Below are 25699 nucleotides of genomic sequence, written 5' to 3'. Positions count from 1 at the left end.
TCGGTTCTCCCGCGAGGCTGGTGGAAACGGTAGCTAGTGGTACTCCTCTGGCTTTAATTTGTGTACAGTAGGGCAGCTTAAGTTATGTATAGGCTTGAAGAAATTATATGGTCCAAACAACCAAAAATCATCTCAGCGTGACATAACAAATATCTCTACTAGCTAATGCACAGGTGCATCTCATCAGCGGCTAATTACTTTCCCCTTGCGCGTGACGTCAGTTCTCGCCCTCCAATCTCTTCCCACACATGCTATCGTCTTACAAAATAAAAGCTTATCATAACACAAAACCACCACATAGCTATCTTGATAACACACAGCATAAAGGCTGCCAACTTGGCAGCCCTGCATACCATATCTGCCATGTAGATCTAATGGAATCCTGATTGTGGTTGGAGATTAACGCTCACCAATCATCAAAACTGAGTGAATTCTCCCTCTGGCAAGTCAACCTTAGCCTGCCATCTGCCACACTGGCAGGCAACAGCCCTGCCATGTTCTGTTGGTGATAATCCGTTCTAGCTTTAAAAAAAATAAATATTTAAAACTGCTAATAACACATCTATTCTTATTTTTAACACAAAACATACAACTCACGCCATTGACACACAACCTCCCCATCTGAACCCCCCCACTCGCCATCACTCCCTCCCTATACAAAAATCAAGACAAAATGAAATAACAGCTATAATAGTCAATCCAACAAACAGCAACACAATAAACAACACTTTTATTGACATAAAACCCCATAAAACAAAACTGTGGTCAGATCTATTTAACATACATGCTGTATTCTGTACAAGAAATGTAAAGACAGTTCCTCCACTAACATTTATGATTTTGCATTTTGAAAAGGTAAAGGGTTAGATTTGATTAATTTAGATCAATTGCAGATTGGGTTTAATTTTTTTTTTTTTTTTTTTTACATATATATAAATATAGGCATTACCAGTGGATTCCTCTTCATTTAATACAACAAAAGTATTTCTAGAGATGACAAATTCCCACCACTTTTCTCCTCCCTTTAATCTCTGTCTTCCAAGTGACTAAGCAATACAGTACATAGAGAGGAGGGAAAAAACGGCCTGGATACCCGGTGCTGCCATGTTGTTCCCATTTTCTAAATCACCATGAACACTGACGGTTCTTTCAGGTCCCACAGGACAAGGTGTTATGCGAGTTGGATCTGAAGTAAGAATTGGGAAATACAGAGATACTCACAGTTAAAGAGCTACTGTGGGTAACTACACATGACTGCTTTGAGTTGCCCTATCCTGGAGAAAGGTCTTGGAACTGATTCAACCCACCCAGGATCTTTATGGCCTTGTGGTTCTTGTCTCTGTTCCAGTATTTCATGTATACCAGGTTACCTATTGCTCCCTGGGTGCAGGGAAAAAGTTTTTAAAAATGCATGCCTATGCCAGTGGAAATGTCAAGGATAAGAGCAGTCTGTTGTCTCTCTGTGCTAAAAGAGGCTATTAGTGAGGACTGGGTGGTGTGCCGGTTGGCTTGTCCATAAATGTGTCCATTGGTTTGTTTCTTTGCCTGGCGAGGTGCTTCAGTCTGAGCTCCTCTCTGAACTCATAGCTGAGGAGACTGGGTTCATGGGTGCAGAAATGAGCATAGGCATCTGCTAAAGCCCTGAACTGGGGTATGGTGAGATCTGTAGGGCGTAGAGTGGGGTCCACGTCTGCCTTCTGCATCATCTCCTGTGTCAGCTCTACACGACATGCCTCAGGGAACAACTTTCTGGGGGGAGGAAAGAAAACATGAAGACATCATAGTACAGATTCCTACACTCAGGTCGCTTTGATATCTTAATGCTCATGCAAGTTTAATGACATTATAAAATATAAAATATAAAACAAACAGAAAGAAATGATCCCTCAGCGATTATTTCAAATCTGTGAAGTTAATTGAAATCACACAAAGGGCTAGAGCTGCTCATGAATTGTTAACTTGTTCCACTGCCATGCTTCATAGTCAAGGGATGTAGACACTGACACAAAACTCACACAGACTCAAACTTCTCCAACATTAAGAGGGCAGTTATAATTTTAACGTCCAATTTTCACTTATTTTGCTGGCCCTCACCCTAAAAGGCTTCTTCAGAATATTTAATACAGAGAGGTAGCCATTCATTTTAAAAGACATTTCCTTGTCTTAAATGTTCCTCTGTGTTCTTCCTCTGCAGGTTGGTAAGCAATAGCCAATTCCTCTCAAATTTAGCAGTACAGATGCTTTTTAGGCGCTTCAGTGCTGGTGCCTTCTTTCCAATTTGGTGCCGCTGCCGCAAACCCGCTGTAGTTACATAAAACATGCTGCCTCGTCGTCCTATGCCACCTCAATGACTCATAATTGCTGCTCTCTTTTGCACAGCCAGTGTTCTTTTGTTATCTGGGCCTACATACACTTTCCAACAGGCACGGGGGCGATGGGCAGAGTGCACATGCATGTGGGCGTGTTGGTTTGTTGCTAGCGGTTTTGAACAGAGCTCTCAGCATGCTCCGATGTTCATAATTTGTATCCAGAAAGCCTATATAGTAGGGAATTGATTTGTCAGAGTTGTGTGTGTGTGTGTGTGTGTGTGTGTGTGTGTGTGTGTGTGTGAGACAAAGAAAAGCAAATCAAAAAACATTCTAATGAATGATGAGATGAAGACGCAGCTGTCAGAAAACAGGGAATGAAAAATGTAGAGAGGGAATGATAGATGAGGATGATGAGACACGATTAAAAAGTAAAAAAAGAGAGTGAGGAAAGAGAGCATAGATGCTTTGCAAGCTACATCAAGTTGTATAACTGTGCTTACTCTACTCCTTTATGGCAGTGCTTCCTGCGGAACTGGAAAATGTTCCGGACGACTTTCTCCACCAGCTTGAAGGGTTGTTGGATCTGGGGCTGAACCAGAGGGGTGAAGTGAACTACTCCCACATCCACCTACACACACACACACACACACACACACACACACACACACACACACACACACACACACACACACACACACACACACACACACACACACACACACACACACACACACAAAAAGAGCAAGAGACACCTTAAAACTAGATTGCAGACTGCGGTAGGTGTGAGTAGTGAGGAGAATGCAAAGTGTGGCTGGAGAGAAAGGTTGCCTGACAAATGTCATGAGAGATACAAAGCCGAAGAAAACGAGAGGGGAGGTGGAGGGATCAATAAACTGGGATAAAAGAAAAGAGGAAAGGCAAAAAATAAGATGACGCAGCATGGCTGGCTGGCGAGCCGGTTCTAGTTGCCACAGTAACACCTGTGTGATGGACCATAGAAACTGAGCCTCTCTCTCCTGTCTCTCCACTGAGTTTCTCAAAACCTAAGAGCCTGACTCACTGTAGCAGCAAGGGTGAAACCAATAGAGCATGACCATATATGGATCCAATGAATTGGTACGTTAGGACAGCCACAGAGCTCATGTCCTGCTTAATGGTAGACTCAGTGGACACAGGTACTATGACTAAATCTCTCACCTGCTTTCAACTCCTTAAAGAAAGTCATGGAAAAACTACAAAATACTACTCTACAGTCTTTCCACTAACCCCCAGCAATTACTGATGTACCCACAGCGCAAGTACTGCTGGCTGGGAATCACTGAACTGAAGCAGAGGACTGGTGGTGGTAACCTTAGCTCTAGTTCTTCACTAGCTGCTGACCCCCATTCCTTCCTGTGTCAGCCCTAAGCTGACATGACACACTGTTGTAGTAATCGTGCCAGACTCAGCAGAGTCTAACTCTTGCTCTCAAAACACTTAACTTTCAAGCACATATACGTCCACACGTTCTCTCTTCACTCGTTCCCCTTTAAAGCATTATCATTGATGGGATCAAAATAACCAAAATACATTAGAACAGTTCTGAATATCTGTATCTGTGCATTTGCAGCATCAAACAAGGCCATAATCTTTCAAAGGTGTTTACATGATGGCATTTAGTCCTGAAACGTATAGCTCAAGTGGGCAGCAGAGTGGGGCAGTCACCTGTCTGTCCTTCCATAGATGGCAATAGCCTTACTTCCCTAGTAAGGGAGCAATGAGAGGGACTGTACTATGAACTGGCTGAGCAGACTGACAATAGGGCTCCGATGAAAAACATCAGCAGTGTTAGTCTTAATAATAATACATTTCATTGCCCTCAAGTGGTTTTTGGCTTTGAGCGCTTTTCAAGATACTCAAAGACTCTTTATATAGCAAGAAAAAAATAAACATCTATATAAAGTTGCTCATCTGAGTGGAAAAGAATTTGAAATCAAAAAATGGAATAGGGTATTTTTTTAATGAAGGATATACAAGCTGACACCAGAGAAGACAGGTGTTGCATACTGTACATGTGCAGGTATGTAAATGAGAGGAGACAAAGGAAGGAAGCATGCAGGTGCATGAATGTGAATATTACATAGCATGTTCACTTAACATCTAATGGCAAGTCAAGCATGCAAAAAACACATACCCGCAGACTTATTTCCCCCTCTTACTCATACAAACACATGCACAGAAGTCAAATAAAATTACATCTAGTTCAGCTCAACAGCCCTCCTGTTGAGACTATATGCCTTGTGGAGCTCCTCGTGAAGATTGTATTTCTGGATTGTGTGACTCACTCACAGCTGACTTTTTGCTTTCCTGGACAAGGGGCTGGTATCAATAATTAGGGGAGGAAAACTAAAGTGGTCGGAGGACGCGCAAACTGAGGTAGCACTCCGGAGCACTTGTAAACTGCAGCACTATCTCTTATCAGATCTATAGATCCCTGTGTAGTCCAGAGATTCCTGGCTGCTTCTGAGCCTCCTGCCGCAGTGGCGTTTAATGGGACGGCAACAAGGGAGACTGCTTGTCTTAACAGCCCTGAAGGCAATGTGCAATAATAGTGCAGAGAAAGCTTCAAACTCCTGGGTCCAGCATTAGATTCTTTGACATTGAGGAAAAAAGAAAGATTGTTGTGAGTTGAAGCTTGAAGTGCATGTACTGTACAGCTGAGTACATCTCATGTTTATTTTAATGTTGATTTTTGTCATGTTTAACACACTCTATCATTAAATGATGACTTCATGGTTTATTCGCACTGTCAGTAATGGTCTTGGCTGCTTCATGATGAGTTTATTATTAATACATTAAACCTTTTAGTTCATATGATGCATTTTAAATACAAAGGCCATGTGGCAGGTGTTGTCAAGGGCATTGAGAGGTGGCTGCATTATTTGGTTAAGAACAGAGATGTTTATTATGACAATCAATCCCTCCACCTGTCACTTCAACATGTAAGGATTCTGGTCGGGATTTTATATTTGGATCGCAAAAATGCTTCTATCAGGCCTTTGGCGATGCAAGATCAGACCACCATCTGTTAGGAAGAAGCAATAAAAAGGAATGTCTTTAATTTCACTCTCTGCTGGAATAATTAGGCCATTTATATTCTGCACTTCATGATTTAAGAGAGGAGCAAGGGGAAAAGTCGATATTGGGACTATACAGGCAGCAGCATTTCAGCCATCAGCTTGTCCAAGTCACTTTGCTGCTATGATTTATGAATGGCCTTGCTACATGGCTTCACTAGGTAGCACCACTGGAATATATCCCACTCTTTGCCATTAATCCTTCCCCTGATAACCTCAACGTGCAAGGAAACTCCATTTTAAATCACATGCTGTCACCTGGGCCCTCCATTGAGGTGCTATGAACATGCCCCCCCACACACACCCCCCCCCCACACACACACACACACCCCCCACCCCCACCCCCAAAAGAAATACTTTGCATCTGCTGGGCGATCCTGAAATGGGGTAGCAGACTGACTTATTGACCCTATCTGACAGCCTTAATATCTCTCCCTCGCTCAAGTTCTCCTATTCCTCACCCCCCTTCCCTTTTCTTTATACAGTTAGCAGACAAAGACCGGAAATACTCTGATGGTAATCATTTCTTGTAGGCTTGAGCAAACTATCATATTTAGCAAGGGAAAATGAGTGAATCCTTACCACTAATTTGGCCTCTAAATTAGATTTTTATGTAGGGATCTATACTCAAGCTCATAAAAAATCTTGCTCTGACTCTCTCAATCTGGCTAATTTTGATCAGAGCTTTTACAAAGACTTTAAACATTTACATAGACTTTGAACCTGCTTCTTTCCTTACGTATGATATACTAAATAATCTGATGAACTAACACCTTGCATTTCTACTGTAAAAAAGAAGGGTTATACTGCCGATTCCCCTGGTAGAGCGTTTGAAAAGGGCAAAATATGAGAGATCTCTATCTAAAAGTCACACGTCAGCTATGTCTGCAACTCTGCAAAGACCTTTTCTGGCCCACTTGAGTACAATAGTCCCACATCCGTATTAACATACTTGCGAGTTACCATATTTCATGTATTTGACCTTCCCAAAGCTCAGCAGGAAACTCTATTACTCCAGCTTTGCCCTGTGGTTCTCCGGCTTCCCTTTTCCCCATTTGCACCTCAGACGTCTCTTTCTTGGTGAGTTCTCGCCCAATGGCGTGTGAGCAGTAATTTGTCATGTCCCTCTAAGCGTAACCCAGACGAGATGGCAGAGGCCCTGGGGCATCAGCAGCCACTGTGCTACCTGAACCACCAACACTTGTGCTTACATAATGGCAGGTTCTGAGAAAGAGCATGGGGATGGAAGAAAGCTACTGTATACAGCCAGGGAATACAAGAGAGAAACGCTCACAGTGATCCTGCAAAGGAGGAAGAGCTGCATTAATCATGACAATACCTTGAGAAGACAGCCTCCATTACATCAGTGGAGGGACACAGCCTCTCGGAGAGGAGAAGGCAGCAGTCAATGCTGCTGAATATACTCGGCTGATGTTGCTTGAGGGGTTTGGGGAGGAAGGGCTTTGGCTTCCTGTGCAGGCAGGCCAGCGTACTTCCCATAAAATTGCCTACATTCAAGACTGTAGCCCTAGTTTGACAAGATCAGCTCCTTTGAGAGACACTTTCGTCACAGAAAAGCTTAAACTTAGCCCAAAAATGTGAAATTTACTGGACCAACAGAACAGCAATTGGGGACAACATGGGAAAATTGTTTTGATGGAACATTTAAAAAGTCATAAATGCCATTCCACACTGTTCACTTTAGACTTGGTCTTAATGGAGTAAGCTGAAGAGACTCATTTCATCAAGCCATGCCAGTAATTTTGCAACATGTCACATGTGTTTTGCCTTGGACAGGTTTACACGTATTATCTTTGGTGAAACTGTTCCACAACAAGATTACATTAACAGCGACATCACAGCTATCACACGACACCTTGCATCTCTGCTGTGAACAGACCGCCTTTGCAAGACGATGAGCACGGAAACCAATTACGCAAGGGAGGACATAAAAGAGGAAAATGCAAATTAAACGATAAAAGCCCATCGTGTGGGCAAAAGGGAGTGTGGCTGGTCCGGCTGTGCCTCAGAGCTATATATTGCAAAAAAAAGCTAGAGAGCTCTGCTGTGAGGTGATAAAATAAAGGGAACCACGCTTATAATAGCCTGCAATATCTTCACACATCACAGCGTCACACATCTGCACTCACCGGGCGTATGTTAACCGCGTTTTGCTCTTCTCTCCTTCCATCTTTTTCTCTCCTTTTATCCAGTACCTCTATAATCTATTTATTTATTTATCTTACTCCCCACAGAACAACACCAGCATCAGCACTTAGGATCTCATTGGTCACAAGGAGACAGGTCACACACGCCATACTGTAGTGTGCCTGTTGGAAAATTGGAAAATGTCTTTTCCTGCTGCAATGGTATCCCACAAGGAGCCCAGAGAATGTAGTGTTGAAGGTCGACACCAACACTGGAGGTAATTTGGTGGTTGTTAAACAAACAGATCAATAGCTAAACAAATCAATTGCTACCAACCTATCTACACGTAATGGCTACACATCACTGTGGTCAATGCCTGGTCGTTATACTATAAGTGGGGGGATAGGCAAAATAACTTCCCACAGCTGGCTGATTTTGCTGATTTGCCCATGCAGCAAAATAATAGCAACACGCATCTGCGTTTCCAAGGGTATCAGGTCCATTAGTCCTGTCTGATTTCCGCCCCCCCCGCTCTCATTTTGTCCTCTTTGTCATTCACGAATCAAGGCCGCCCTAGCCACTCCCTCCCTTGTTGTATGTCCTCTACAGAGAGGAGAGGGAAGACAGGGTAGCAGCTGTGAGTTTAGGCTCCTGCTGACTGATGCCTGATGAAGATGATGCCCCGGGGAGGGTCAGTTTTGGCATGGTGGGGTACACATGCTCCTCTGGACAAACACATAAACAAACAAAGCTTTGCACAACTCTGACCAGCTTATCTGGTCATAATGATAGCAAATTGTTCTTCTGTCTTAATTAGATTACCCTTCCTAGTTGTTAAGTGCGGCTATGTTCGAAAGCTTATCTAGACTTTGCATCTTGGCCATTTCTTATCTTTTAACAACAGCAATATTGCACTTTGATTACTCTCAGTAATCATGTTGTATGTTTGGTAACCATAACATAAATAGCTAACATAAAAATAGAAAATAAATTACTACATTTAGCTATCTCACCCTGGAATAATGTGTTTCTGGAGAGACAGATTTCTGCTGAAATTTGTACAAGAGCAAATAAAACCTTACCTTGCACTGCAGCTGGATTCTCACGATATTATGAGATCACGCGAGAATCACATATCATGAAAATCGATCTGCCATTATATCCATTATTACTGTCGGTACACGATCCGTTCTGCCTGCACGATCCGTTCTGCACATGCACAAGATAATTCTGTTTTACCGAGGATACGACCTGCACGATCTGTTCCACGCTAGCCTATGGCTAGCCTCCACTGGGAAGCTAACGTTAGTTTAGCTAACAGCTAATTCGGCTAACCGCTAGCTGACAGCTAGATTCAGTCTAAAATAACGTTAACTCAAACGTAATGGGAAAAGCAGGCTACAGCTAAATTAAGACTTCACAGTAATAACAATAAAGACAAGTATTGAGTGATTGTATTTTAAATGAGCACAAGTAAAGTAGAACTGACGTAACAGCTGTTATATGTTAGGTGTTTGTTATATATGTCAACGTTTATTTTCAAGTTTTATTTTGAGGGTCTTTTAAAGTTATTACATGCTGTCTCAGCCAGCAGTTAGCCGAATTAGCTGTTAGCTAAACTAACGTTAGCTTGCCTGTGGAGGCTAACGGCAGACCGCTACAATCAGCTAGCGGTTAGCCGAATGAGCCGTTAGCTAAACTAACGTTAGCTTGCCTGTGGAGGCTAACGGCAGACCGCAACAATCAGCTAGCGGTTAGCCGAATTAGCTGTTCTTTGGCTAAACTAACGTTAGCTTGGCTGTCGACCGGAAGCGTGGAACAGATCGTGCAGTGTCGTAAATCCTCGTACAACCGCGCATGCGCGAACATTTTGCGCATGTGCAGAACGGATCGTGTACCGACAATTACCATACAGTCTATGATTATTGTCGGTACACGATCCGTTCTGCCTGCACGATCCGTTCTGCACATGCGCAAGATAATACTGTTTTACGTATCCATACGACCTGCACGATCTGTTCCACGCTAGCCTATGGCTAGCCTCCACCGGGAAGCTAACGTTAGTTTAGCTAACAGCTAATTCGGCTAACCGCTAGCTGACAGCTAGATTCAGTCTAAAATAACGTTAACTCAAACGTAATGGGAAAAGCAGGCTACAGCTAAATTAAGACTTCACAGTAATAACAATAAAGACAAGTATTGAGTGATTGTATTTTAAATGAGCACAAGTAAAGTAGAACTGACGTAACAGCTGTTATATATGTTAGGTGTTTGTTATATATGTCAACGTTTATTTTCAAGTTTTATTTTGAGGGTCTTTTAAAGTTATTACATGCTGTCTCAGCTAGCAGTTAGCCGAATTAGCTGTTAGCTAAACTAACGTTAGCTTGGCTGTCGACCGGAAGCGTGGAACAGATCGTGCAGTGTCGTAAATCCTCGTACAACCGGAACGGATCGTGCAGGCAGAACGGATCGTGTACCGACAATTATTACAGCTACAGGAACTCGGGAGAACCGCCATATGAGCCTGCAGTGCAGGGCGACGTGGGCGGACTGGTAAACTGAGGTAGGCCTACTCCCCAAAATAATTATCCGCTGTTTTTTTTCCCGCAAAGTGGGCGTTCCCATTCCGATAAAAACCAAACCGCTCTGCATATAACCTGTAATGGTAAATTTGGTGAGATTTTTTAAGCTTTAAAAAAAAAAAAGTGCTTTAAGACATGAAAACTAGCTAGCTGTTAGGAAACTAACGTTAGTTAAGCTAACCTTTTTATTTAATATTGGGTAGCCTACCTCCCAATAACTTTACAACTGTTATTTTCCTTTTTCACGTTGGAATATATATTTTTTCAAATGGGGTTAAGTGTGGACGACGTTAAGAAACAAGTATAGTTAGCTAATTAAAACTAACACTTTAGTATTTCTGAAACGCGTAGTTTCGCGTGAGTAACGGTTTGAGCCTTGGTTGTAGTCATGACAGGAGGGGGTGACAGCATGGATGTTAGTTATAAAAAAAAAAAAAAAAAACGGGTGACAGATGTACAGTAACAGTCGGGGGCAGTACAGTGATGTTCAGCCGTTTATAAAGTTGTTGTGAGGCAGAGACTATTTTAAAGCACGCGCACACACACACACACGCACACACACACACACACACACACACACACACACACACACACACACACACACACACACCTGCGAGGAGAGAGCTAGAGAGAGAGAGAGAGAGAGAGAGAGAGAGAGAGAGAGAGAGAGAGAGAGCGCTACGGTTATTTCTCCCAGGATTCGGCCAAGCCTGTGTGGTCGATAGAGCAGGAATGTCCTCTCATGTAGTGTTGCTAAGAAAATGGATGGCTTGAATGGACCCGTGATCCGGGCTGAATTCTCCCCCTCATCAGCCTACTGCCTTTCAATGTGTGACTGTGTGTGTTTACAGGAATCACTGTGAACAACGTGACGCGTCAGCGCCAGCTCTGCACCAGCCGGGGTAAGGGATTATTTCAACATCGCCTTTTCTATCTCTCCTTGGATCATAAAACAACAGCAAACTATTGACTGAAAATCGAGATATGTATTATACAATGCTGAAACGACCTATTTATTTAAACGATAAAGATTACAATACGCGCTAAGAAGTCCGACAAAATAGTAATAACAAAGAACGGGTACATTCACAAAGTTCAATTCTAGCGGCTCACAAAATTGAGTAAACTGGTATTAAAACTGAAGATAACGTTATGTTACTGTTAAAAAGGTAGGCTCTGTTTATAAGGCATCAGCTGTGAAATTAAAGTGGTATAATATACAGTATATGAGTGGGGTGAGGGCACTGCAGCTTTAAGTCCACATAGCTATTGAGCATTGCAAATACCTCAAACTCATCTCTCCCTCTCCAATAACAGCTCTATGGGGCTCCGGTAAGGAAAAGGAGAAGGCAGCACATAGAAAATGCATACATGCAGAACAACCTCAGTGTTTTGATTACTTACTGTATAGTCAGCCAGAGCAAGCTCTTATCGCTCGTGCTTCATGCTGCCCTTTGTTACCAGCCAGAAAAGTCTGTGCTTGTTAGGTGAACGAGGGGAGATAGGAAGAGGGAGTGCGAGGGACACACTCAGTTCAATTTCTCATTTCCGTCTCTTTCCTCCAGTCCAGTGGAGCCGCAGCTGAAGAGCTGAGGAACTGGGGATTTGACTGGCAGCTGGTACACCACTAAGGGAGGAGAGAGAGGCGGCTGGGCAGTGGGGTCGACGAGCCTAGCTGGCGCTGGATGAATGCTGCCTGGCGAGGACAAGGGTTGAGGCGGCAGCAGCATCAACTTGAAAAGGAGCATGGCATCCACAGGCATGCAGATATTTGGATTTGTTCTAGCGCTGTTGGGCATCATGGGTGCTATGGTGGCCACTCTGCTGCCCAACTGGAAGGTCAGCGCAGATGTGGGGTCCAACATCATCACAGCGATTTCCCAGATGCAGGGTCTGTGGATGGACTGCACATGGTACAGCACAGGTATGTTCAGTTGCACACTTAAGTATTCTGTGCTTTCACTACCTGCATACTTGCAGACTGCCCGCACCACTATGGTGCTCTGCTGCGTAATGGCTGCCATGGGCCTCTGCCTTGCATCCCTTGGGCTAAAATGCACACGATGGGGAGGTGGACGGCGCTCCAAACGGCATGCTGCGATTGCCAGTGGTGGCTGCTTTGTCGCTGCAGGCTTTCTGTGTCTGGTGCCTGCTTCCTGGTTTACCAACGAGGTCATCACCAACTTTCTGGACTCCAGTGTGCCCGAGAGCAATAAGTTTGAGCCTGGGGGTGCTGTGTACGTGGCCTTTGTTTCAGCAGGATTCCTGTTCGTGGGGGGGTCCATCTTCTGTATGTCCTGCTCGGGGAAAAGGCATGGCCCCCAGGACCTGGTCCTGCTCCCTCCCCCTGACAAATTGCTGCTCCAGCAGCAGCAGCAACAGCTGCTCCAGCAGCAGCAGGAGCTCCAGCACCAGTACTGCTCTCTCTCCCCATTAGACAATAAGACTGGCTACAGCCTGCAGGACTATGTGTAATAAAGCAGCGCTGTGTACGCTACGGCTAAAGGGAGATGAGCCTGAGGGGAAACCATCAAGGCTAATGCTACACACTTGGCTCCACTCCAGATGAAGATGGAGAAAAAATGAGAGGAGAGCAACAACTTTGAATTCATTTTCCCGTCTCCTCCTTCTTGCTCTTCTCCCTTTTTCTGTTTTGCAAGCACAAGCAGTGGAGGTATTCCCTAAGCAGCACCTTGGAACAAAGTGTGAATGCGTAAGGACCCGGAATAAGGTGCTGCAGCATCGAAGGAAGCCGCTAACCAAATGCAGACATCCTTCATCAGTAAAATCACAGAATGAGTTCCCTGGGGAATGGATTAAGCAAATAAGGAAGCCTTCAGTGTAGATTTTTTTTCTTCGCCAAAGGTTTGAATTGAAAGAAAAAAAGCAATCATTTAGCTGCTATTTACAATCGTCTGGTACCCTTTTCAATTGACAAAATAGGCAATATAATGCCTTAGAAACCTTTTCATAGCAAGCCATTGTAGTTTTTTGTATACTTATCCACTAGAATGCTACAAGGAATTGATTGAAATAAATATTTTTGTTAGCTACTAGAATGATGTTGATATTTTGCCTCTCAAGCATGCTGTGTGGAGCCTGTCTGTGTATTAATACAGCGGCATGCCTGGTAGAAGACTGACATAGCCACAAAATGCCTGTGCCTGGAAAGCTGTAGAAACATTACCCTGCTGTAACTGTTTAAAGAGGACTGTCAGGAGGAGTAGATTTGGACTACTGGGCTGGATTGAAGACAGAAAATGCAGACAAACAGTTGCCTGCTTCTCTCTCTGCATTTGGAAATATGAGAGAGATGGAGAGAAATTGACAGAAAGAGATTCAATCCCTAAGCAGAATAGACTATTTGATGTGCTGTTTTTTTAATATTTCCATCAAGACAAAAACATACTGCCTGTAAGAAGCAGCTATCCATTCTAATCCATCTACCGATTCCTTCACACCCTCAGACATGCACACCCACATACTTACTCGTGCTCTCGTGTCTGTTTGTGTACACAGACATGCCGGCTTTTTACATGTGCTTTTCACTCCAGTCATCCTCCTCCACACTGCCATGGAAACAGAATTCAGCATTCAAATATCTGTATTGTCTGGGGGTATGTGGATGTCAGTCAGCGATTTGAAGTTGTTTAGGGGGGCATTTTTTTCTCTAGGCATGGCGCTAGAAGCTTTATTCAGGGGCTCTGCTAACACTACTTTTGCTAATCCCCTTTATTAGCAAGTGACATGAGGCAGCATCCCTGTTACATGGTTTTGGAGAATGCTCTTCTTTGGTGCCCACTGCTATGGTGTATATACCATGCGAGTAGTCTCACAGAGCTAAATGGATGTTTAATGGTGCAGCGGCAGGGAGGCGAAGATGAAGCAGAAAAGGAGAAGCTTCTTGAGTCATGGTCGACTGGGTAGCTGTGTGGCAGGCAGCTAAAAAAGGTTTGAGTCATTCTCCATATGTGGCTTGTTTTCCAAGTGCGTCAGCAGTGCACATATGCTACCAGTCTGCACCTGCAGAAGGTCTCAGTGTCTTAAATCGCAGCCACTTGACTATGCCACCATTCCTCTTTTTCCTAACTTCTTTTTTTCCCCTCACTCCCTCTGTCCTGTTATTGTCACGTCACATGGATGTGATCGCTGACAAGAGAGAGCAGAGCTTATGCATGTTGAAAGCATGGGCGCCCCAACACACATCGACAAAACTCCCACCTACTCATGTCAGTAGCACTGTTACGCTTTCAGACAGTAATGTTCCAGAGGGATATAACTGATGTTTTCATGCTTAAGATGGGCCTTGGCAGTGATGTATAGAACTGCACATTCTCTCCTTCTCTCTCATAAACATGCAGTTTCCTGGGGGAGAGCAGATGGCTAAGCCCAGCTCGCCACCTGCAGGCTGCTGTCGCCATGGGCATCTCTGTGGGCACCACTGCCGGCCCTGGCAGCCCTCTAGGACCAGGTTTCTATCCCACCCTGACTTAGCCATCTTGCCCAGCACAGACCATAGCCGACAGAACTGGCTTCCTGACAAAAACTGCCCAGGCACCATAACCAATGCAATAAACAAAGAAGAATGTGCCATGTCATCGACTAATACTGACACGTTATGTGTTTCGAGAATGTGCCAAATCGTCTCATGATGACATGTTTTAATACTTTCTGGAGTTCTGTCTGTTTATTTTTTATTGCGTTGTTTGTACATGAATTATACATCAGCAAATGTTTTATGGATTTGTGATTTGTTCTGCCAGACTAAGTCTTAAGTCAACTAGATGCTTGTGTACAGTCCAGTGCAGCTTTCGAGGGTTATTTCAAATCCTCTTTATTCCTCATTTCCCAAAGCACAGCAAGACTTCACCGCGATGAGAGTTTCATTGGAAAGACACGAGTGAGGTATTTTCTAAATGTATTTGTGTCAGGAATTCTGGTTCACTCCAAGTCTGTGACAACTGTACACAAGTATCTAGGCTTTCAAGGTGTTTGTTTTCACTGAGGGATCAGGATTCCCTCAGATTGTTTAAATATAAAATACGATATCATGTTCATACCATATCTTCTTTATAAGAAGACTACTCAATGCACCTTTGCTTGTGTTACTTTATTTGACAGCTGTTTGTTTCAAACAGCTGTGCATTCCAAGCTCCCTGGACCAGTACAAATACATAACACTATTGGCACTCTGGAAGAAAAAAAAGAGAAAAATTTCTGTCTGATGGGATTCAGGAGGAAAATAGGAGCTAGAGATTTCTTTTTTGTGGCTGTGCAGCTTGATCATCAGCACGCAATTTTAATTAGCTTATAAATGGCCAGAGTGCAAAGTGACTAGGTCCTAAAAATGTAAAGAGTTACAACTCTCCTGCATATACTGTACTGTACCAAGATATTGATTTATCATTTTGATAACTGCAGCTTATTTTTGTGGATGCTTTAGCACTTATTACTTTGCCGGAGCATATTTGTGATGATTAACAGTTCACAAGTTCTGATACAGTTGTCTCAATGTGCTTGTGCAAGTAGTTCTATTTTTTACCAATAAACTATTTTGTGAAAGCAAAATGCCTACTGTATGTAGTCTGCGTGCAAGTCCTGTGTGCTTTTTATTTGTGATATGGATGGAGATAGCATTCCATCTTCCTGCCAAATCTACAGATTGTTCTGAGTGTAGCAGACTGGCTGCTCATACGCAGCAGCACACTGGAATACTGCAGAATCAGTCCAACTAAAATATGCATCTATAAAACATAACTATGTGGAAATGGGTTTTGAAAAAGGAATTCTTTTTTTAAATATCACACCCAGCCTCTGCCAATCCTTCCTCACTGAGACGATAGTATAGGCAAATAATTCACTGGTTCCAGCTACTTAATTGGAAGGATTTGCCATTGTCTTTCTCTTATGTGATCAGAAATTGAATGTCTTTGAGTTGAAAAAAACAAACAAGCAATTTGATGACATCACTTTGAGCTTTAGGAAACTGTGATTGGCATATTTCACTATTTTCTGACATTTTCCAAATGATTAATCAAGAAAATAAGTTATTATTATTAAATTAGTTGCAGCCCGACTGACAAGTTTATTTTTTAACTGTAAAATGTCCTGCTCAGTACATGTCTTGTCAAAATCTTTAATAACTAAATTCAAGTGATTCTTATCAAAATAGTTTTTAAATGTTATGTGTTTGGATAAAGAAAATGGAAACATGCAAACGCAGGAGAAATTATCTTTAAGAAAGACTACATTTAAAAAACAAACATTAAATTGGCTTTGACTGTGCCAAAACAAGTTTGCACAACTTGCTGAATGAAGATGTCTTCAGCCTTAAGCGTCAGTTTGTTTTAAACCTGAATACTGTACAGTATGTTCTCCAACTTTAATATCTTTGTCATATGTCTCATATGATGGAGTGCTTATTAGATAGTTACTTTCCAAGTAAATCTAGGCTCTCATTATTACAGCTGATTGAAACCTCGTCGACATCCACTAAGTGAGAATGCGCTTTCCTGAAACAAATATGGATTATTCACGGCTCTCTCATTCTCCCACTCCTCTTGGTTATGCAACAAGAGTGCAGATCAAATAACCACTCCTCTTGCGGGAAAACGCTAATAAGATCTGCTCCTCTGTGTATTTAACCTACATTTTCCATCAAAGGCTTTCACCCCGAGTTGCCACTATGACAGATCTGGAATGTGAGGGGAGGTGAGCGCTTGTCAAATTGAGGTAGGGGTTAATCATGCATCAGGCTTCTCTTTGAACTTCATTGCCACTCCAAATTCACAGATTACTTCAATGACCTTCTTGACCAGCAAATAACCTTTTCCAAAGATCAACCGCAGAAAAAGAAATGTGGAAGACAATCAGGCGATGCACTCCACCAGTCATGCTGGCAGACACAAAGAGCGAGACGGATATCAGAGCATGTTAAGTCATGCCATCGTTCACCAAAACTCCATTAGCGATCACCACATTGCTCAGAATACAGTAAGCACCCTAATTGCTCTAGTATGTCACCATACTTAAATACGTCTTGGACAGCTGTTATGGTCATGAAGGTTCATATTGGAGAAATAATGTGGTCATCAGTGCTGAGAATGACCTTGCTTTGTTGCTCTCCACTGGTCCCAGTGCTCATGTGAGGCTGGAGAATGATAGCAAAGACCTTGGCTGAGCAGTTAACTGCTGAGAGAGGCAGTATAAGCTATGGCGATGACAAAAGGTGCGCTTGTAGGAAAACAATACACTCTGACAGTTCAAAGGAGGTCCTTTAATATTTCAGCTTTGAGCACGGGGCAGGATGCGTGGCTGGGAGGATTCAGTAAGCTGAAGGTGAGGCAGGCTAAATGGTTGAAAGGTGTGGACACAAATCAGCTACTATGCAATCTATATCTTGATGAAAATGACCACTATAGAGATGTGTGTATTGTATTACAGAATACTACAGTGTATTAGTGGGAGCGCAGAAACACAATAACAAGCTAAGGTAGAGGCATACTTTTACACATGGACAGAAAGGTTAAAACAATGATACCTACGATATTTATTTACTCTGACCTGTAAAAAACCTCATCAACTCACCCACTAAATTAAACCTACACCTTTGGTCCCTCTAAAAGGCCTGAAATTAAGTCATGAAATCACACATGAAGTCTAAATTAGAGCGTTCAAATAACCCTTCAAGTTAATAGCTTATAGATTGATGCCTTCCATTCTGGTGAGACATTTTTTCCCCCCATTCGTTCATTTGTTATCATTGCATCACAACACTGCTAGCAATTAACGTATTTGAAGCTGACCTTCTTTCCTTGGAATATAGCCAGGGTTTTAGCATTATTCCTAAAACACACCTGCAAATTCTCTTGGCATAGTCACTAACTTAACAGAGCTGAATTTGCTAAACTGAACGCTGACTATGAGCAGACCCGGCACAGTTTCTTGTTAGGCAGAGCAATAGATCTCTGGAGATGTTCATAAGCAAACTCTGCCAACCTCGACATTTTGTTTAAGGAGAGACGAAGAGGAGGAGAGTATTTTTAGCTTTTCTTTACCTTTGGTATGTGATGTATTGAGACCAAGCCTTCGGGCGTTTACCTTACCTGGCACGAGTCATTGAAATAACTTTCCCCGATACTCTTGATACCGCGCTTGACCCCGTTTGTGAGATAGAGACTGAATACAGACTTAGATGAATTGTGTGCCTGTAGAATGTGTGGCGGGAGGTAAGAAACAGGAGGCCCTCTGAGTAGACTCAATCTTTACTGGGCCACTTCAGGTCACGGAGAAGATATCCATCACTGAGACTGCCACTGCATTATACTGGACTGAGGTGGGTCAAATTCAACACTGAATGAAAACCCCCTGAATTTAAAGGGTATAATGATTTAGATACAGCTGCTGACACCCTGGCCAAGGGGAAAAAGAGAACAAGAGGACATTAAAATATCTCTCTATCTTTAAACTTTTTGAATGGATGGATTTTTACTGCCCAAGTCCAAAGTCTCCCTCACAACTGCCAGCCATTATGGATGTTTAATGCAGCATTAACAAATTTAATTTAGCTCTGCTCATCTGGCCTGTGCTCTTGGTTGCCGATTGTGTACAAGGCAAACATCTGTAGGGCTCTCCTCCTGTGAGGCTCAGTTAGTCGGTGGGTGATGGCTGATGCAGCCATCACTCAGAGCGGGCTGACGACTAGCCCAGACAACCATCTGCTGGAGGTACGTCTCGCTCTCCTTTCAGATCGATCTCTGTCATGAATCTGTCTTCTACAGCTCTGTACTTGTGTGGCGGAAGCTTTGCAATTTTTATACCCTTTTCCAGGTTTTGTTTCATTCTATACATCACACCCAGAGCATATACAGACTCAATCCTTATCTCTTCTGGCTTTTATTTCTTTTATCTCACTGTGGTTTTTAGTCAGTTTCCTCTCTATCTATATTTTATGTCTATCTTCATCCCCCTCCTAGTTATCAATCAATTTTTCTTTGTGCCCAATTTCTTTCTCCAACTCATTTTCTTTTACTGTTTTTTTTCCAAATCTACCATTTCATATTTCCGTCTCCCACTGCCCCCCTTCTCAATGCCTCGTTTTCTTCCTCACTTTGGTTAATGAACAACACAGTTGTTAGCTCTGTAGGAGCTCTCTGTACAAAAGACACAGCAGGTTGCTCGTGATGGAGCATCTATTGTACAACTTATAGACATGCCTGTGACGGACACAAGTTGATTTTAATCACATTCTGCCAAGAAAGCAAAGAGGCACAGGGAAGAGAGATAATCAAGTAACACACTCTGTACTCTTTGCAAATCAGCTATTTTCTATGTTAAGAGGCAGTGAAGATGAAATTGGATGACTGAATGTCCGTATTGAAGATGCAGATGCATGACGGCAGCGTGCACTCTAACACTCCTTGACCCCTGACCAGAATACAAATTAGAAATGTGTATAATGACTGAAGCAAGAGCAGTTTCTTTTCTCAGCTTACTTCGTTAAAGAGACCTTTCAGATATATGTATAGCTGTGAATGACAGAAGCAATTTAAAGACCGCTCAATCTGTCTGTCTATGTGAAAATGAACAGGAGGAGAGTGACTAATACGTAAAGGGAGGCAGGTGTGATGTGCAGCAGGACAGACCTAGGGCACGGTGAGCCTCGGGGAACACCATCAAAGCAGCCAATCGTCGCTCTCACAAACCTTCAAGGACAATCTCAGTCACTCAATGTGACACAAGAGAGGTGCAGTCCGGGGGCGAGAAAGAACAAGACAGACAGATTAAACTGCGAGGATAAGAGCCTATCTGCCCACCCCACGCCAATATGGGCTCCAGCAGCTATTGATTTTAAATGGATTCAACATTTGCCTTCTCATTATCCTATTAGCCTGCACTGGCCAGCTCCTATAGGTTCAAATCAACCGACCAATCGCACCTGCACTTCCCCTTCCCTCTCCCAGTCTTTAACTGAAGCTATTTTCTCATCATGGTTATTTGGAACGGTTCAGTCATTTCACTGCTTCTGTGGCCCTTTGTGACTCGCTGTTTGTTTGATTAAACCACTTCAAAATGTTTTTCACACTCCACTAATTGCCATATGTGTAGCATAGCACATGCTGCTGTGCATTTTATGTCCTGTAGTCAACAGTATTGGGGGGGGGAGGACGGCTAAAACCGCTGACCAACCAGTAGCTTTTTGTTTTTCACAGAAATGTTCAGAAATATCTTATTAATACGTGACTGAGCAGACCTGTTTCAGAAGAGCCATGACTCACTCACTCACAACAGAACAGAGAGCCTCAGGTTTAGACATGACAAAGATCTGCCAAAAGCAGACACAAACAATGCCCAGTTGTGTGTCAATTTCTTTTCATTAACACAATCAGTGATCCCAAAGCTTCAGTGGGAACAAGATAATACCAACAATTAGATCACTGAGCTGATTTATTGGCTACAGGTATGAGGCACACACACTCCCCTAAAAAGCGCACACGTGTTGTAGTAACCAAGGGGGAGACAGACAAAGAGAGAGGGATATATAAAAAGATACCTATTTGGCAGTGTTATTCCTCCATTATAATTACATTTTGAAGGGGGGTATTCAGCCATTGCTTCTGCTTTTTAACTAGAGCACTATAAGCAGTGTACAGTATCAACACCCAAGACAATATCCATAAGAACTTATGAATTCCAATATTTTCAATATCTCTTTTAAATTCGGACAATATATAGGTCAGCTTTACAGACAAACCAATGCTTTAGAAGTCTGTATTCCTGTGTGTCACAACCTCAATCCCCTCTCCTACCCGTAAATCAGGCACGACATTTTTATTCTTCATGCAATTTTGCGTAATTACTCTGGTGTGCACCAATAAACAATGCAGAGCCATAGAGCTTTTTATGAATTATACTACATGACATTTTAGTAGAAAGGGGCCTGCACAATGCAGGGAATATGATAGCATTAATATACTCTGTGTGCTCTCTGATCTTTTATAGGACACCAGCAGTAGGAGGCCTGCTCATCAAACAGCCATCATCTCTCCTAATTATATCAATTCGACCAAGTGCCCATTAAAACATTTAGTGGGGATAGCTGGCCTCTGTGCGCATGTGGGAGGTGCTGATTAATCTGCAGTGCATGCATGCACATGCAGTGTGAGTCCACTCTGTTCATGTTTATACATACAAAATGCATGCTAACACGCACACACTGCTATGCTGAAATCCATTAGGCTCCAGTTTGACATACACACAAAAATAAGACATTCAAGAGTAAAAAAATAAATAAAATAAAGTACAGAAAGGCAGCTGAGTGTGATGAAATAATCACTGAACCATCTCTTCTAAGAGAATGAACAATCAGCACTGGTCCCATTCACTCTGCTGCGTTTTACTCCACACAGGAGATTAAATATTTACCAATAGTGGGTCTCCTAAAGACCCATGACATCGTCAAGGGACCAACAGTCCATTTCTGACATTAACGTAACACCTATCCTTTAATTCAGGAAAAGAAAAACATGGTTTCATTTGTACAAAGATGTAAGTGAGCTCCTGAGTCTTTCAAGAGAGTTGTGTCTGTAATCTCAAAATCTCAGTCTATTAGCCAACACTGATATTTCAAACACTGCAGCAGTACTTATATTTTCTTAATGCGCCCCCTAGTCCTACCATAAATCTTTGTCCCGAAAAGAAAAAAACCCTTTGCATTCTCGTTTCATAACAGTGAACGTCTTTCTTTCACCACTGATACACGCACATGGGCTGAACGACGCAGAGAGAGAAATTGTTCCCAAAAAAGGAACTAGGCCCTCATTACAGGGCGCAGTGTGATCGTGCCACATCTCAAATACCCACCAGGCATCATTACAACCTAGAAAGGGTCCAAAGACAGAACAGAGACGACACTGATTCAACACAGTCTTAATGAAGCCTTAAAGCAAGAGGATTGAGGGAGCGATGAGTGATGGTGACATGATGAGGGACTCTGACAGGAGCTTGGGATCAGATGAGGAGCAGAGGCTAGTAGATGTGAGATCCCACTCTCATCCTACAGCAGAGTAAGGACTCTGAAATGTGTGCGTCTGCCGATGTCGTTCTGACAGCCACTGTTTCAATACTGCTACTAAAGGCTGAAATCATTGTTGTTTTTTTGTAACGGTCTTATTTAATTTACAGATATGAAGTATAATTATTACAGTTAAATCCTACCTCTGGTTTAGGGACAAAAGCCCGTCCAGGGATGGTGAAGCAGTTTCGGACTGTGCAGAGATACTGGGCCATAATGGACAGACGGCTTCTTTGTTTGCTGCCTGTGCTGGCTGTCAGCCTCTGGATTGAGAGGACAAATACCCCAAATTAGTGATGCAAATTCAGTAAGACCAGGTTAATTGTTGAGTTCATGTAATGTTGCTTTTAGTAGTAATCAAACATGTCATAAAGAACAAATACAAACATAAAGTAGAACTAGAAGAAAATGAGCATGTAAGTGTATTCTAATTATGTTTTTATGTGTCATTAATAGAAATGTAAAAGCAAACATCATGCTCTGAATGGCCTAAATCGTAAAAAAACCACACGCAAATTATAGATCAAGAAATCAATATTTAATCATAATAAATTAAGACATTCATGCACAATATTTTCATACAGTGGTAATTGCATAGCAAAAGAGCAATATAAAGCCATGTGTAGACTTCAGACTAAAGGGCTATTTAAACTTTTTTTTTTTTTTTAATTCAATGACCGATTCTTGGCAGCTAGACAAGACAGCAGCATCCTGACAAATACCTTGAAAACTAAATCATGCAGTAGTGTTTACGCACCTCTGCAACCTCTTTCTGGAAAGTGAGGGTGAGCCGGGTGCGTCCGTAGATGAAGGGCCCTGTTCTGTTGGCTATGTTCTCTAGCCACTTAATGATGAGGGGAGTGGAGACGCTGAATGGGAGATTCCCTATGATGTGAAGGTTTGGTGGATCTGTGGAGCCACATATACACAGTTAAGTTCCATGGGTTTACTATACATGAACACCGTAACAGCTTTCAGATGATTTTATATTCTCACCTCCCTCCCATGGCTTAGAGATAGTTTCTGGGAATCCTCGGTCCATTCTGTAGGTGAGTATGTCCCCGTGGATGATCCTCAACCTCCCTGGTGCTGCCTCAGACAGCAGCTGTGGAAAATGGATGTGATATGACATTAAATGAGAAAAATTGAAAAAGGTGTTCAGAAAAACTAAATAATCATTAGTCACTCTGTAGGCGGCTAACGATTGCAGTTGAAAATGGATTGACTGCGCTCAAGAACCTGACAGCTGACGGTATTAGAACTTTTTCTGCCGAGTGACCAAATGAGCTTGATAACATTGTGCATAAGCCCATTTCATTGTAGCTGCTCAATTTACCTTCAGCCCTGGGATGAAGCGTGTATCCTTTTCCACCACAAGCACGTCCGCCGCCCCGGCATTGACAATAGAACGGGTGAGACCGCCGGGACCAGGACCCACCTCACACACATGGGCATCCCTCAAACTGCCTGCCTGACGCACTATTTTGTCTGCAAAGATGGAGATGGATGACAAACTCAATAGTGCGTTTCATCAATATTTTTGCATGTACACAATGACGTACTAACTTAGTTCAACTCATGCATCTTATAAATTAGACCATACTTTCCAATCAAATAACTTCATCAGAGTCTTGGGTATCTAAATTGAGATTAATAGTGTGTGATGTTACAATACCTGTCTGCCTATGTGTGATGAAGATGAGGTGCATTAATCTAACAGTCACCTTGTCCAAGGACAAGAGAGCAGATCAGACCTGCACTGCATCACTGATAATTATATTAAGGCTCAAGCTCCGCATGGGATGTAAACAACTGACTCGGTCCATTCACATTAGAAGATCTACTCAACCTCGCCCGTACAGAAAAGCCTGTCGGTTTCAATGCATCGAAACAAGGCTATGTGGAGCTGTGCAATCAAGTGCACTGACAAAACACACCATTGAGCCCTCAGTGCAGACATAGTACAGGAGTGAGCAGGTATTGGTGCACTGCAGATAGAGCGAACTGAAAGAAGAAAGAAAGAGTGAGGCAAACTAACCTGTGAGCTTCAAGTCCAACAGAAAGTTCTGGGAGAGCTGTTTCTCAGCTCGCAGGTTGTACAGCTTTATGAGCTCGCCTACAGTAGGCAAGGGAGGCAGACGGAAAGACGCCAGTTTCCCTGAGGCAGCCATCGTTCAGGTGAACACTGTGAGAAAACTAATAAACAAAAGGTGAGAAAAACTATGATTGATCAGCTTTCCTCAGCAGCAAAGAGATTCAGAAGCTAGACATAAATGTCTAAACATACTGTTAAGGGCAACATGTGAGGCATTAATGGTAATAATAACCTGTCAGTAATAGTATTCAAAAGACTTTGTGGAAAAATATGTAAGGTCAGGAGTGACCTTTTGAACTACAGACACTGAGAGGCATGTCCCTTTACAGGTCTATGATGAGTTGGCTTTATTTTAACATTCAAACATATTAATGTTTTCCCACAAATATGTTGCAAAGGACATAGTACGTGAAACAGCATGGTCCTAATCTATAGGTGTCCGTCAATTCTGGCAAACTTTTATCAATTCCAATTACTGCTTTATCAAGTCATGGGATTGTTTACCAATGTCTAGCCTGAAGCTTAAGGGGTCAGTGCTAAAAAGTGGACTGTTGAATGTTTGGGTTTGGGTCTTATAATAAGATCTCGTGCACCACCTAGTGGTGTTATAACAGAAAACTAAATGACCAACATAAAGACACAAAATCAGGTGTGTTGAAGACTGTTTCCCTGTCGATATGCGTTCCCCCTAAGGTTACTTTAAAAAAAACTCAACACTCCTGATCCTCTCCTCTCTCTTGTACATCTCCCTCTCTTTTCTTTGCGTTCGTGAACTCTCTAAACTTTTCCTCAACACCAAAGAACAATTTGTCGCCCATACAATCGTGCCAAATCCATATTTCATGTCATACCAAACCTTATACCTAATCACCTGTATAATGAGATGCTTAACCTAACCCCAACCTTACCCTACCCTAGTATCGCATTGACCTGACCACTAAAAATTTTGAAAACACGTTAGCAGTTAATCTAGTTTACGGCAAACAACATTATAGCATCATTGGCTAGTAACGTTACATTGCTGCACAAGAATAGCATTAGCTGAGTAATACAGTGACCTACAGCAGGCAGTCAAACAACCTCAAATTGGAACAGTTAACTTTAAACTTATGTTGACAGCTGACGGAGTTCTGACACAGTCTTTAGCATTGCAGCTAATGTTAGCTTCTTGGTCCAAATGCTGTTAAAAGAGCCCCTGGGAGGGCTATAAACTGAGGCGGAACACTTCATATTGTTTCTAAAAACCGAGTAAAAGACAATAATAACATATTATTATAATAACACATAATGAGGACAGAACGCTGAAAAAAACCTACAGGAGTCAACCCACGTTTCTCACCGGTGCTGTTTTCTTCCTTATATTTCCCTATACG

The 25699-nt window shown here is 42.5% G+C and overlaps 2 protein-coding genes across 7 annotated transcripts; one reads left to right on the top strand and one right to left on the bottom strand.

Moving 5' to 3' along the window:
• Positions 1–711: 711 nt before the first annotated feature.
• tfb1m (transcription factor B1, mitochondrial) lies at positions 712–25699 on the bottom strand. 3 transcript variants are annotated; one of them, XM_031288610.2, is made up of 8 exons: positions 25645–25699; positions 24270–24416; positions 23568–23719; positions 23228–23336; positions 22989–23140; positions 22375–22494; positions 2810–2937; positions 712–1749 (listed from the first exon to the last, which is right to left on the bottom strand). In XM_031288610.2, the coding sequence occupies exons 2-8, from the start codon at positions 24400–24402 to the stop codon at positions 1479–1481; spliced, it is 1065 nt and encodes a 354-aa protein (XP_031144470.1). In that variant the 5' UTR covers positions 24403–24416; positions 25645–25699; the 3' UTR covers positions 712–1478. The 3 variants fall into 3 exon arrangements, with proteins under 3 accessions (XP_031144470.1, XP_035850601.1, XP_031144471.1); XM_035994708.1 differs by having other exon boundaries at positions 25666–25684; XM_031288611.2 differs by having other exon boundaries at positions 24270–24427; positions 25643–25669.
• LOC116042452 (claudin-20) lies at positions 10059–15726 on the top strand. 4 transcript variants are annotated; one of them, XM_035994710.1, is made up of 3 exons: positions 10059–10139; positions 11010–11060; positions 11724–15726. In XM_035994710.1, the coding sequence occupies exon 3, from the start codon at positions 11905–11907 to the stop codon at positions 12631–12633; it is 729 nt and encodes a 242-aa protein (XP_035850603.1). In that variant the 5' UTR covers positions 10059–10139; positions 11010–11060; positions 11724–11904; the 3' UTR covers positions 12634–15726. The 4 variants fall into 4 exon arrangements, 3 of the variants coding, with proteins under 3 accessions (XP_035850603.1, XP_035850602.1, XP_031144473.1); XM_035994709.1 differs by lacking the exon at positions 10059–10139 and adding an exon at positions 10207–10241; XR_004895718.1 differs by lacking the exon at positions 10059–10139 and having other exon boundaries at positions 10806–11060; positions 11724–14415; positions 14458–15726.

The sequence above is a fragment of the Sander lucioperca genome, chromosome 18 (genome assembly GCF_008315115.2).
Source record: "Sander lucioperca isolate FBNREF2018 chromosome 18, SLUC_FBN_1.2, whole genome shotgun sequence".
In the NCBI taxonomy this organism is placed as follows: domain Eukaryota; kingdom Metazoa; phylum Chordata; class Actinopteri; order Perciformes; family Percidae; genus Sander; species Sander lucioperca.
This window is presented reverse-complemented; position numbering and strand designations above follow the sequence as displayed.

Excerpts from the sequence above, each read along its gene's own strand:
- tfb1m (XM_031288610.2), bottom strand. The coding sequence starts at position 24,402 with ATGGCTGCCTCAGGGAAACTGGCGTCTTTCCGTCTGCCTCCCTTGCCT. Across the intron at positions 23,337-23,567 it reads GCTTCATCCCAGGGCTGAAG|CTGCTGTCTGAGGCAGCACC; the intron begins GTAAATTGAGCA and ends CATTTTCCACAG. Across the intron at positions 23,141-23,227 it reads CTCTAAGCCATGGGAGGGAG|ATCCACCAAACCTTCACATC; the intron begins GTGAGAATATAA and ends GTGGCTCCACAG.
- LOC116042452 (XM_035994710.1), top strand. The coding sequence starts at position 11,905 with ATGGCATCCACAGGCATGCAGATATTTGGATTTGTTCTAGCGCTGTTG.